This window comes from Athene noctua, chromosome 16, assembly GCF_965140245.1.
Source record: "Athene noctua chromosome 16, bAthNoc1.hap1.1, whole genome shotgun sequence".
Classification (NCBI taxonomy): Eukaryota; Metazoa; Chordata; class Aves; order Strigiformes; family Strigidae; genus Athene; species Athene noctua.
The window spans coordinates 12,871,605-12,884,868 of NC_134052.1; the positions used below are offsets into that span (position 1 = coordinate 12,871,605).

The following is a 13,264-nucleotide window of genomic DNA, read 5'->3' on the forward strand; positions in this document are numbered from 1 at the left end:
AGCGAGAATCTGAAGATAACTCTCCCAAATGTGTTCAGGCCCAGCTCAGACCTATATGCTTAAATGCAAAAGTTTGTGAAAAATTCAGTGAGTACAAATATGTAAATGGCATATTTTAATTTTCCTTAAGGATCTGAAGGAAGGTATTTTATAAGCCCTTCATGCTAAGTGCTTCTAAACAAGGAGGTAGTTGAAATAGTAGCTAATCAGTTAGCAAAACTTTAATTCCTTCCAGAATTAATCGGAGTGTCAAGAGTTGAATGAAAATGGTAGAGTGAAAACAACCACACATGCAAACCAGTGATTTCCATTGTCTAAACACTGGATTTGTGTTCTGCTCTGATCCTTTGGAAAGACCTCAGTTTGGGAAGGTACCTGATGTCTCACATAGGCCACTGTTATTAGAAACGTAAGTGGAAAGCATACGCACTCCATTTGCAGACTTGTTCCCCAAGTACAGAATCAGTTACCACAGCTTAGAAAAAAGGGATGGCAAACTAGTTGGGGAAAAAAATCAATTTGCCATCAGATTAGAAATCAACTGTAAACATGTTGAAGAATTCTATTTTTTTTTCACTACTGCTCTGCCTTTTCTTCACAATCTGTTGTGGTGTCAGACTTATTTTGACAATACTTGTAGAACTTGTCATATTAACAAAGTTATCAAACAGAGCGAGCACATGCATAGCAACAGCTGTAGTCCAGCAAGAGTCAAAATAACTGGCCATAGGTATTCACAAGGAAATATCCACACTGTAGTTGCACAAATCCAAAATATCCCCAAAAGTCTCCAGAGTACTTGCGGTTTTATTTAAATAGCAACAACAGCAGCTGCCCTTCAACTTGGAACAATCTACTCCAAACTTTGAAATTTAGGATAAAAATAAAAGGAACAGATTTAGATTTTATATATATAAAACATTTTTTTTTTTTTTTGCTATGACAGTGTCACTTGATCACTTCTGCCTTTGTGAAAGTGCTTCATAAAAAAGGGTATACACTAAATTCAATACAATGATAGGATTTACTTGATGTTATACAACAAACTCAGAAATACTTGTTTAAAAACAAAATAAACCCCATAATCCACTAAGTCTGTAAATTGGTGGGGTAGGAACAATCTTTTCATTATTCGTGTCTACAGAGCTTAATACAATGAGGTCTCAGTTCTTTGCTAACATCTCTAGGTGTTAACACAATGCTATTAAATCTACTCAATAGCAAAAGATGCAGTCAGTGGATTTACGTGTCTCATTCCTCTGGAAATGTGTGAACCTAACAGAATAGTTTAATGGCCAGATTTTTCAGCTGCAATGTCTGATTTTGCACGTACATCAGATAGTATGCATCTATTTATGCAAATCGTTGTTGGATTTATATGCACAAAATATACATGCCTGAGAACTCCTATTTGTGGCGTTGAGCTGCATTCAGAAAGGAAAAAGATTGTATTTGGATGCCAGGGTCACGCTGTAGGAGAATAGCAGGAGCCATACTTAGCACTCGAAACTGCTGCTTTCCATTTTCAGTTTTCTGTGAAAACTAAACAGACATAAGTTTTGGTTTCTGGCTCTGTTCTGATCTGCTTTTATTTTTATACCAGAAAACCTCTAGTTTAGTCGAATTAGCTTTATCTGCTACCGAGGTGAACATGGACTAGGCCTGACATCCCTGTTTTCCTCTAAGAAAAGAAGGGCCAGGCTCCGACCGGCTCAGGGACACCACCGAGGAGCTAATTCAGGCACTACCCATTTTTCTACCAATATACCCAAATGATTCCCTTCCCAGGTTCGAGGCAAGCGCCGAGCCCGATCGGAGGTGCCGGCGGACCCGCACCGCCCTCCCCTGCCCGAGGCCCACCCAGACACCAACCCCGACCCCTGCCAGCCCCCTGGTCCCCGGGGCTGTCGCCCGGCCTCCGGCGGGGCTTTTCCCTCCCGAACCAGGGATCTCAGCAAAGGCCTCTGCAGGAGAAGGAGCGGGTCCCTCTCACGGCGGGGCTGTGATTTCCACTTGGTGTCAGGTTTTTTCTCTCTCCAGGCACACTAATATTACTTTTTTTTGCCTCCCGATACGTTAATTCTTGCTGTAGACGGCTACTCCCCCCACACGCAGCCTTTCCCTCACTGCGTTCGCTCTCCATCCCCCGGGCACAGAGTCTTTCCTGGGGACATCCCATCACTCCCTCACCGGACACGCTTGTTTTCCACCTGGACATGTTGATTTTTTTCCCCACTGGGAACATATTTCTGCTGGATACATTCATTTTCCCCTGGATATGCTACTTTTTTCCTCCTCAGTGGATATGCTACTTTTTCTTCAGGAACTACATCTCTCCCCTGGATATGCTGGGTTTTGGTTGTGTGGGGTTTTTTTGGTTGGATTTTTTTTGTGTTTGTTTTTTTGTGTGTGTGTGTTGTTGTTTTTTTGGTTTTGTTTTCTCCCTGAATATGCTAGTTTTTCATCTTCGGACATGTAAGTTTGTTCTCTGGACAGACCAGCTCCCGCTCCCGCGGCCCTCCTTGCGCGGCCGCGCAGCCCCTGCGCCCCACCACCCGCCTTTGCCCCTTTCCTCCTCCCCCTCCTCCTCCCCCCGCGGAGCTCCGCAGGCTGCCGAGGGAGGCGGCGAGGCCGCCAACCCCCCCGCCCGCGCTCCCCCCGCCTCCCGCCGCCTCCCGCCCTCCGCGGCGGGGCGGTGCCTGTCGCTTTAAGGGGGCGCGTGCCCGCGCGCGGCGGGGCGGGGCCTGGCGGCGGCGCGCGGGCGGGCGCTTCACCTGCAGCCCGGAGCGGGCGGCGAGCGGCGGCGGCGGCGGGAGCGACCCCCGGCCCCGGCCCTGCGCAGCCCGGCCCGGCCCGGCGAGGGGCGGCCAGCCGCACCGGCACCGCCACAGCCCGGCGGGCGCCGCCGGGGCGATGAGGACCGGCTGGCGGGTGCTGCTGGTGCTGCTCCTTCCCGTCTGGGGCTCGGCGGTAAGTGGGGCGTCCCGGGGAGGAAAGGGGGGGCTCCGCGCCCCGCGGAGGTGCCGCCGCCGCTCCGCGCCCGCCGCCTGCGGGCACGGCAGCGGCGGCGACTTGGGGGTCGGGGCGCGGAGCCGGGGTAGGTGAGTGTATGCGAGCGGCTCCCCGGCAGCTCCCTGCCGCTTCCGCCGCTTCTCCTTTTTTTTTTTTTTTTTTCTTTTTTTTTTTTTAAATTTAATTTTGGCTTTTTTTATCATCCTCGTAGTTTTTAACTACTGTTTTTTTTTAGCGCGATCGTTCTCTTTGAATCCGGTGTCTCAGCGATGCCGGCAAAACTTGCCCTCCGCGCTGCGCGTCGCCAGATAAACTTCGGGGGTAGCGGCGCGTCCCGGCGGCGGTGCCGCTCCGCCCGCGGAGCCCTGCGCGCCCCGGCGGAGCCTCCGCGCCCCAGCGCGGTCGCCCAGCGCAGCCCGCTCCGTGCAAGCCGTCCCCCCCCGCCCTTTGCCGGCGCCGTGGCGGTGCCTTTTAACTTTTATTTTTACAAACCCGTAAACAGAACGAGTGGGCCCGGACCGTGTTGGCGGCTGATGGGCTGAAAAGTTTGGGGTTTTTTAGGATGCCTGCCCAGATGAAGGGATATCTGCAGAACATCAACAAACGCGTGGCTGCAGTGTGACAGTGCGAGCGGGGCGGCTGCTGTATTTCGTGTTGGACTGGCTGCAGAAGCAAGAGCCGCTGATGATTTTTTTTTTTTTTTTTTTGCCTGAATCCCCCAGTGCCAAGTTGAATCTGTGAAGATGTCCCGAGCCCTCGGGAGGCTGGTGGGTGTGCAGGAGCCCCGGTGCGCTCTCATCTACCAAGCGCTGTTATAATAATTGGGTGATTTCAGATTCAAAGCCGGTTATCTTCAGGCAGACCCTTTGAAATGTTTCCTAATGGCAACATCTTGCCAGCGACAGTCAGAGTCCACAGAGCCGCCGCTTCCTTGCGCTTCCCATGCAGTAGCTGGCATCCATCTCCCGAGCGTGATTTTTAGCGGAGTACGCTGGCTTGCTTTCTGCTTACTAAGCTCATCCGAAAGGACCCTTCGTGCCTCTTCTGTCTCTCTCTCTGTAATGCAGCGTTGTCCGTGTGCAGGAGTGTTTCGGGAAGCCCGGGGGAGCCGTGCTCCTCTCCCTGGGGAGGCAGGTGCGCGCCTGGAGTTGCACTTTCTCGGGAAGTGACTCTGCTGGTCCCCTGGCTTCAGCCTGCGCTGCTGGGACTGGAGGCATCGGCGATGCAGCCTGCATCGCTAAGCGATGCTCTGGCTAGCCCTGCCGGCAGTCCGGGAGCTTAGAAATCCCTTGCCACCAGCACTTGTTTGTGCATAAATCACCTGGCACTTTTGAGGCATAAATCATTGGCTTACGTGCTTTCAGTGAGTTGGTTGGAGCTGGGGTCTGAGACCTTCCTTGGTGGGCAATGTGTGCCCCATCCCAGGGAGCCTGGACCACTGTGACCGGACTCACCCATCCGTGTGGCAGGGTCTGATTCCCTGCTGTGCAGTCTAAAGTTGCAGCGGAGCAGCTGAGTGTTTAGCTTGACGCTTCCCCCTGGATCCTGGCAGGTTGTGCGGAGGGCTGTGCTATTCAGTGGCATTGTTATATATTTGGTTGGGCATCCCCTCCATCCCCCGCCTGAGCCTGGAGGGTTACAGAGGCAGCAGCAGAGCCTTGGAGGCAGCTGCAGGGTGGAGGGGACAGAAGGGGACTTTAGCTGGTCACGAGCTCCTGAGGCTGCTGCGAGCTGGGATGTTTCTCCTTCTTCAGTCTTGGGGCTTGCCCAGTTTCTCAATTGCTAAACTCTGATTTGGATGTTGCAGCATCAGGCCTTTGCGTGGCTCCAGTGCAAGTGCAGCTCGCCTTGATGAATTGCTGCTCTTTGTTTCCTCCCCTCTTCTGACAGTGCCCAGTATCCCAGCCTTCCTCCGAACAATGGTGTCTGTTGTAGTCAGGCAACTTATTTCTGGCCCATTTTGTTTTTGCAGCTACAGTATGGATCCACTCCAACAGATAGGCACTTTAGCACAAGCGGTTTCTACTAACACACTGCTTTACTGTTCAGGTTTGCCTGTGCCTAAACACCTAGTCGTTGGGTGCAAAACATTTTCTCAAAGGACAAAAGTCATGGTGTGTGTTTTCCTTGTTTTGTTTTTGCAGACACACAATGGGGATCTTACAGTTAGACCCACATGCAAGCCTGGCTTTTCAGAAGAAGACTACACAGCATTTGTCTCCCAGAACATCATGGAAGGGCAGAAGTTACTCAAAGGTAAGTGGAATAACAAAGCTTAATAGGTTCTGCAATAACTGTATTTTTGAGAGGTGAAAGGAGGCTTGAAGATGCTGGTTTTGATGGTGAAATTGTCTGCAGAATTATGTTTGTAGGAGGATGAAACACTAAGTGGTTTACCTGAGCGCAGTTTTGAATACAGATGAATCATTCAAAGTCCGCGTGCTGTCTGCTTCAGGTGGATTGTTTGCCTATAGTATGCGAGGTCATCACTTTACTTTTAAGTCTCCCACTCCCACCCTGTCTGAAGGAACTCTACATTTGATATTTTAGAAAGTATTTTTATGTATGAAATGCAAAGATCCTTAAATTATCTCTGCTTTGAAATGCATGATAAAGCAGACGTTGTTGTTGGAAATGTGGTAAACAAGCCTACAGACATTCTGTTCACAAATGTGGCATCCATTTTCATTACTGCCCCACTGACAACATGAAAACACGGGCAAAAAGAAACTACCAATTAGCTTTATAGTGATTGCAGGATTATAACCACTTTTGTGATTGTAAACTCTTAAGATGTCTTCATAATCCAAATAACAATAGATTATCCTCTGTATTGATCTGTCTTCCTTTCAAGTTAAAAATAATTAAACTTTATATTTGCATGATGCAGAAAATTGTCTTTTTACTCAAAGAGAATTTTTGAAGATCAAAATCCTCTTCCCCCCTTGTATCCCCCTTGAGTTAAATCAGTAACCATTGGTGGGTGCTACAGCAGTTCTAAAAACATAGTATATGGTGGAAGTTGAGGAGCACATCAGGACTTAATGCTCTACTCAAGGGTTTATAAACCCTTTGCTACTTTCCCCTGAGTACATTTACTTACATGCATATGTCTCTGCCAGAAAATTGGGATTTCTGTCTTCCTCCGGAGCAAACACCTGCTCTGTTACTTTGATTTTTCTCGAAAGAGAGGGAGAGTTGTCAGTATTCTTTCTGGCTTCAGCAGAATCCAGGACTGGACATTTTTTTTCTCTACATGAGTTGGCAACCAGTTTTGTTTCTGAGCCGAGTCATCTTAGTTTTGCTGTTCAGGAATTCTCTTGACTGGCCTGGCATCAATTAGTAAACGTTGGGGAGTTTATTTTTAGTTTGAAACATAACCAGATAGGGATTTGACATAGACAAGCCCAAGAATATAGCAACACATGAAGAGACCAAGTACCAATTGTTTATGTATTTAGTAGCAATGTTTCCCAAATTTATACACTGCAAGGCTTTACATGCCAGTCTGTGAACTGAGTATATTTCATGTTTTTTAGCTCTGGAAATTATTTGATAAACAATGTCCTCCAAATACTGTAGAAAGTCATGTCATTAATATATTTGCTCAGAGGAGTATTTTTTGGAGTTTAGTGCTTGATAAATTGTGCTGTGTGTTGATGTAGGTGGACAATAGGGATGGAGCAGAAGGTCTGTCTAGAGGAGTTAGCTGGTAATGACTTTGAAGTCAGCATAGTGACTGTCATCTCAGTTCAGATTTAACTGATAATTTTTAAATAGGAAATTATGTTTAGATAGGTTGTCAAGTTGATTTGAATGAAAATATATTTCTATTTCATGTTATCCTTCAGGGGCCAGTTGTAGTTTTGCATTAGTCATGGCAAACCTGCCTCTGATTTAGAGCTGAACTGGCCATGGGGGTATTATGTAGGCACCCACCACTTGTAAGATTCTTGTCCTGATAACACTGTCACGGGTTATGTAATTTGTAAGCATTTTGTCAACTGAAGGAGAAAGTAAAAAGTGCAACTGCTGTGTTTGCCAATAAGTAAACTATTGTCTTTACACCTTTTAATCTACAGTCAAATACATGCTGCTGTTCATCATAGGAAACAAATATATCTAATTAATTTGTACAATAATGGCGGAGAAAATCTGCTGCAAAAAATTCTTTTTCATGCTTGTGTTGTTCTTTATATATACTCTAGCATGTAAAATTGGTAGTTTTCCAGTTTAGGTTTAATTTTACTTCCTAACACTTGATATGTCTGAAGCATAAAATGTTTATCTCTTTCTTCCATCTGGGTGAAGTATTGTACAATAGTTCAGACCAAAAATGGGTTCAGATTGCTTACATTATCATGTTTGATAGATTGACATATGTACTGTTTCACACCATTTTACCACGCAAAGCTTTGCTGCCAGCTACCACCATCTTATTCATCAGCATTCAGTAATTCATCTTCAAGCCAAATGGGACTGTTTGGCTTAAAAAAAAAAAAAAAGTAGGTAGGAATTCACCTGTCAGTGCTTTCATGGAACTGGGAGGAGAAGTGTGTATGTAGTTCAGATAGCTCTCGAGGGATTCCAGTGGGCAAACATAAAGTCTTTATGCTGTGTAATCCTCGCTTTGTCCTTAAGGAGATGGGGAGAACCCTGGGGCAGTTTGTGCTGCCTAAAGGGTGGTTCCTCGGAAATCAGGTAGTATGTGGTCCTCAGCGTAGCGGCGAACCTCAGCCAGCATTGGAAAGTTGAGGTGTTACATGATTCAGGGATAAGCTGCGTGGCAGTAAACCCAGCGTTTCCCTTTTAAGCTTTGTAATATCCAGCTCTCAAATGTATGCAGCGTTATGAATGTATCAAAATGAAAGTGCTTGTAGTATTCTAGGTTTGAATCAAGTTAAACAGATAATGACTGCTTATAATTGACTTATTCCAATGGAAATAGCTTAGCCTTAATTTGACAACAAGAGCTTTTACAGAGTCATTGTTTTATTATAAGTATGCCATAAGCTATTAACTGCTACTTTGTGGTTCATCTTACTTGCCTGAGTCAGCTCTCTAACATCCTCAAAACATACACATTCTAGCAGGAGCTATTTGTTACACAGTAATTAACTTGTTTATGATAAATGGATGGGAGAAATGTCACGGCATTTTGTTTTATGTATAAATGAAAAGCATCTGCATTCTAAAAATTTCATGTTAATTAGACTTAAAATAGTTCTCCCCAGTAGTGCCACAAATACCACGTATTACACATCACTGCCAACACTGTAGCCTGATGATGGGGTATTAGCTGAGTTGAATTGTGGAGCCAGTGCCTTCCTTAGAAACACCTTCGCTGCATCCCTTAATGATAGGTACTGGGGTGTCATCTGTTACCTTTTTTTGGTCTTTGTTTTTGTTTGCAGGATAATAAACTTAGTCTTGATAACTGATGCATGATAATGTTTAAAATAGGATTGTTAACGGTTTTCTTCTTTAGCCTAAGGAAAAATCTCAAACCCTGCCGTATGGCAGAGGACAATTACAGCACGGGTATCTTCTCTCTGTTTGTTATTCATGTTAATTTAAAATGGTGAGGATGTTGGTCCTGAGGGGTGGGGAACAATGACATGCAGTACTGCACTGGAGGCAGCTCAGGACTGACTCAGGGGATCTGATCCCCAGGTATTAACCCAGGTGTATGGGAATGATGACTAGTGGCCTCTTGGGGAAGGAGTGAAATAAGGAGTAGGGTGCTGAAAGTGATATGCAACATGATCTGAAGAGGACTGATACTCTTGATATTGGCTTTACACCTTTTTCCATTTTTGTAAGGGTTTGAAGATTGTAATTAAAAAAAAAGACATTTTTCAAAATTAGGAATTCAAGCTTTATTGGCATGCTGTGAGACTGTGGCAACTGGTAGTGGGTGGAATGACATCATGGTGTTAAATGCATTATTTTTCCAGCCTAGTACCACTGCAGTTATAGCAGGTCACCTCTCAGAAATACAGCTAAACAAACCAACTCATAGCTTTCCCTACAATCAGGAGACAGCGTAAGCAGTGGAGAGGTACACCCCCTTTTTAGTTTTCTGTGCATCTCTTCATCTGCAGTGATTCATGTTTCTGTTGCCCATCCTAAATAGTGCCTATACTGATGCAGCAGGATAATTTCACTTGTGTAGGCAGTTACGTTTGGGTAGAAGCGTGTGGAAGCACAGTTTATTTTCATACGGGAAGATGAATAAACTGTGCCAGCATGTTCTGCTTTAAGCAAGTGTATGAAACCAAAGGTAGCCAAGCTTCATGCAAATGTAGAAAAATGTAATTGCTTCCATACTACGGTTTTTACTAGTGTTATTTTTAGTTAGAAACAAATAAAATACATAAGAACTTTACGGAAATACCTGTTTTTTTGTAAGAATTCATTATGGAGGCCATCTCTCAAGTTTTGTTAGAGGTGGGATGTTCTATTTCACGGCCAAAGCTTTTTGTTCTCTCCGCTGAAGTTTCAAAACCTCCATCCTAATCAGCCCTCATCACCTGTAATAGTAAAACTTAGGAAGGCTGCAAATGCTGTTTAGAAATATAGAACAGATTGACCAAAAAACCACTTGATGCTCCAAAACTTCAAGGATAGCGTAGAAACAAACATTAAATTTAAAAAAAAAGGGGGGGGGGGGAGGCAGAACCTGAGCAAGCCTATGGAAACTTATTACTAGTAATTCATGTAGTAGTAACTGTAGGGATATGTACTGTACTTCCTTCGGAGGTAAATCTACTGTATTCTTGTGGTTAAGATAATCTTAGAAATGGAATGAGTGTGTTACTGAAATGGATTAACGACTCTACTTGAAAATAATCATACAGCCCCCAAATACTACTGGATACGTGGAATATGGCACCTGCGAAAGCACGAGACAGATCTTTCAGGAGACGTTACTGATAGCTTTGCTAAGTGCCCAGAGGGAAGGGGCGTACCGCTGCGGTCGCAGACTGTACCCTGGCAAGTGATCCAAGAACCTGTGTGTCTGCAGTGGTGTGTGGCCCCAGTATGTGCATTGGCTTAATGGGGACATTCTGCCTGTCTAAACATCTGGCTTCCTACTTCTCCTGGGTCTAGAGTTCAAAAAATACATAGGTCCCTGGCTGCTGTTAATTTTGGTAGGAGCTTGATTCCGAAAGGCTTCTGCAGGTCAGGGGCTGCTTCTGAAGCGTGTCCAGGAGGATGCTCCATCCCGGCAGAGTCCCGCCGTAGCCGCAGGGTGCCAGTGGTACCGCCTGGGCACCCAGTCCTCCTTCCATCTTCCGCATGCCCCTTGGTGTGTCACACGGGTGTTTTTCAGTAGCAAAGAGCATGAGGAATTCTGGGACGTGCTCTGGTGTTGGTGGGGTTTTTGAGCAGCTCTTGAGGGTCGCTCAGTACTCGTAGCGGTACGGAAGCTCTGCTTTAGCCTGTTGAAATATCCAGTGCCTTCTCTGAGCTGCTCCAGGTTTAAGACAGAGACTTTTCCATGCATGCTTTCATTATTTTCTGGTCTGTGATTCTGCATGAAAAGCAGTTACTGAAGTTATCATACACATAATTAGTTTCACGGTTACCTAATAAAATCTGAAAGTAGGCGAAAGTCCACCGGGAACCCAGAACTCTTTCCCTAACCTTCCTTCATTTCTTTCTTGGAGGAAAAAGAGGCAGACAGACATCAGCTTTCTATGTTAAGCTTGTACATGCTCCACTGAAGCTGCCTCTCCAAAAACACTTCTCCTGTTCCACGGGACAACTTCTTTTAAAAGCAGTTCTTCTTGATGGACGTACTGCAAATCAGAACCATAATTTTAGTCATGAGTTCCAGGGGAGACCCCAGAAAGAGCTGATACAGGTTGGGGAACTACTGATGCATATTTATTTCTAATGTTATTCTTCAGATCTAACTTCTGACACAAAAATGATGTTTCAGATGACATTTTTATCTAAATAAAATTGCAGTTAATGAGACCGGAGTAGTCAATAACACTCTGTAGAGTTAATCCCCTTACACTGTTTAATAACTGTATATATTGCTTTCTAGAGCGGAGCGTTGAACAAAATTCCTCAAACCCAAGTAAAATTACTTTTTTTCTTCATTCTGGGGAGCTAACTGATTTTTATCTGAATAAATCTGCTTCTTCAACAACAAGCTCAGAGATTCACTTTTTTAAAAGTAATTTGTCTGTTAAAGAATTGCACTCTTCAAACTAGGCACTCTGAAAAAAATATTAAGGAGAAAATGAAACAATTTCTATTGAATAATGTATTCATTTCTTTATGCTTAGGCTTTTAGGAAATAAGCTGTCTGGAACAGTATGAATTTGTTATTTATTGTGAAATACCTGTTGTTTTGAACTGCAAACGGATGACGTTAGGTCTTTTATGGTTAGGAAATGTTAATTGCCAAGTCATTTCTGTGTTTGGAGACTGTCACTGACAGAACTCATTAGAGTTCCTGAAAGTATTGTGGAAAATCTGATTTTGCATGTGGTACATTTATTTATTCTGGTAGTGAAATATTTTCTTGCTTAATTTTCATTGACCTAATGACAGTTCTCACTGCCTAATTTCATTGGTGTTTATGTGTAAACCTCCTTCTGCCTTAATTTCTACCCTGGAAATGAGTGTAATGTTTTTCTAGAGGTAGCTTATTTAATTGTGAACTAAAACTGGTGAAGTACTTAGCCTGACAGTAGCATGGCCTATGTGCATAGCTCATAGAATATTTTAGTAATATAGATAATACTTAAAAGTCTTATTTGAAGGGCAAGAAGAGATTAAAACTACAGAGGATAGGATTTCATTGGAAATCTGCTTCTTAATTTTTTTTTGTATAATAGAATGAATTTGAGTAACATAGGGAAAGAAGGGAGTTTCTGTTCCATTTGAGGTCACTGATATATTCAGAATTAGTGCCATTCCTGTATGAAACCTACTTTTTTATTTTTAGGCAAATGGAAATAGAACTAAGACCAGAAAGTGGCGTTTGAAAAATAAAGACCAGTATTTGCCTCTGGGAACTCCAGTTCTGGATGGTTTGATGAGGGTTTTGAAATGAACCTGTGCCAATGACTGGAGACTGTTTTCTCCAGGAGCCTGATCTTGAGCACTGGCATTAGGAATTTATGCTGGTTTGGACTCAAATCTACATCTCTTGTTTATTTATGTAAACCTTTTGTGCACTAGTCAAAGGTTTTGAAAAATATTTTTGCTTTGCATTTTTGTGCTTAAATGACACTCTCCCACCCCCCACCCCCCCTTCCAAATGTTGTTTTTTCAGGTAAAGCTCAAGCATCCTTGACCAGCCATGCCATGAGAGGGTTTTCTTACTGCTCAGTATACTGTGATGTATTGGTTTTGGTATTTTGTTAAAATATTTGTTTATTAGTATTTCTGAAAGGAGAGGCTGAGAGAGCTGGGGTTGTTTAACCTGGAGAGGAGAAGTCCCATGGGGAGACTTTATCATTGTGTATAAATACCTTGTGGGAGGGTGTAGAGATGATAGAGCCTGGCTCATCTCAGTGGTGGACAGGGAAGAGGCAAGAGGGAAATGGGCACAAACTGAAATGCAGAGAATTCCACTTAACTCTCACACTGAAAGTTTCTCCCCACATCTATCAGATGCTACAAGATGTTGCTCAGGGAGGTTGTGGAGGCTCCATTCTAGGAGATACTCAGAACCCAACTGGATGCAGTCGTGGGACCTGCTCTGGCTGACCCTGTGCTGAGCAGGGGCTTGGATGAGATGCTCTGCAGAGGTGCTTTCAGCCTCCACTGCGCTGTGATCCTGTAAAACACTTCACAGGTGAATATTTGAAAAGGCAGTGATGAACTGAGCTTTTCTGCAAATACAGATCAAATAGCTTTAAATAAAAACATTATAACAGCCTGCAAAAAAAAAAAAATTATTCTTACAGGGAAATTGTGTTCCTGTAATTTCTTGGAAGCATAACCTTTAAAGAGAGAATAATTGAAACACCAGGGACCAGCATTCTGCTGTTTGCTTCCATTAATGTCCAGATTTAACTTAGCCATAGTTTGTCTCCTGGCGTAAGGAAATGTTACACTTAAATTCAGAAAGCTCTTGGTTTCCTCTTTATATTTAGCAGAATGAAAGGAGAACATACGGAGTTTCTGTTTTCCCAAAATATTTGTCATTAGTACTGGCTGCTTCGCTTCTTTCAACAGAATCTTTCACAAGCGAGTTTTCTGCAATATAAAAAAAATAGTTGGG

General features: G+C 44.1%; 1 protein-coding gene across 1 annotated transcript in view; it reads left to right on the plus strand.

The window, feature by feature from the left end:
- Positions 1-2,815: 2,815 nt before the first annotated feature.
- CDH4 (cadherin 4) overlaps positions 2,816-13,264 on the plus strand; it is a 466,028-nt gene continuing 455,579 nt past the window's right edge. The window contains exons 1-2 of the mRNA XM_074920132.1: positions 2,816-2,970; positions 5,157-5,268. Coding sequence (XP_074776233.1) covers positions 2,914-2,970; positions 5,157-5,268 — 169 coding nt within the window. The 5' untranslated portion in view covers positions 2,816-2,913. The remainder of the gene's footprint in view (positions 2,971-5,156; positions 5,269-13,264) is intronic.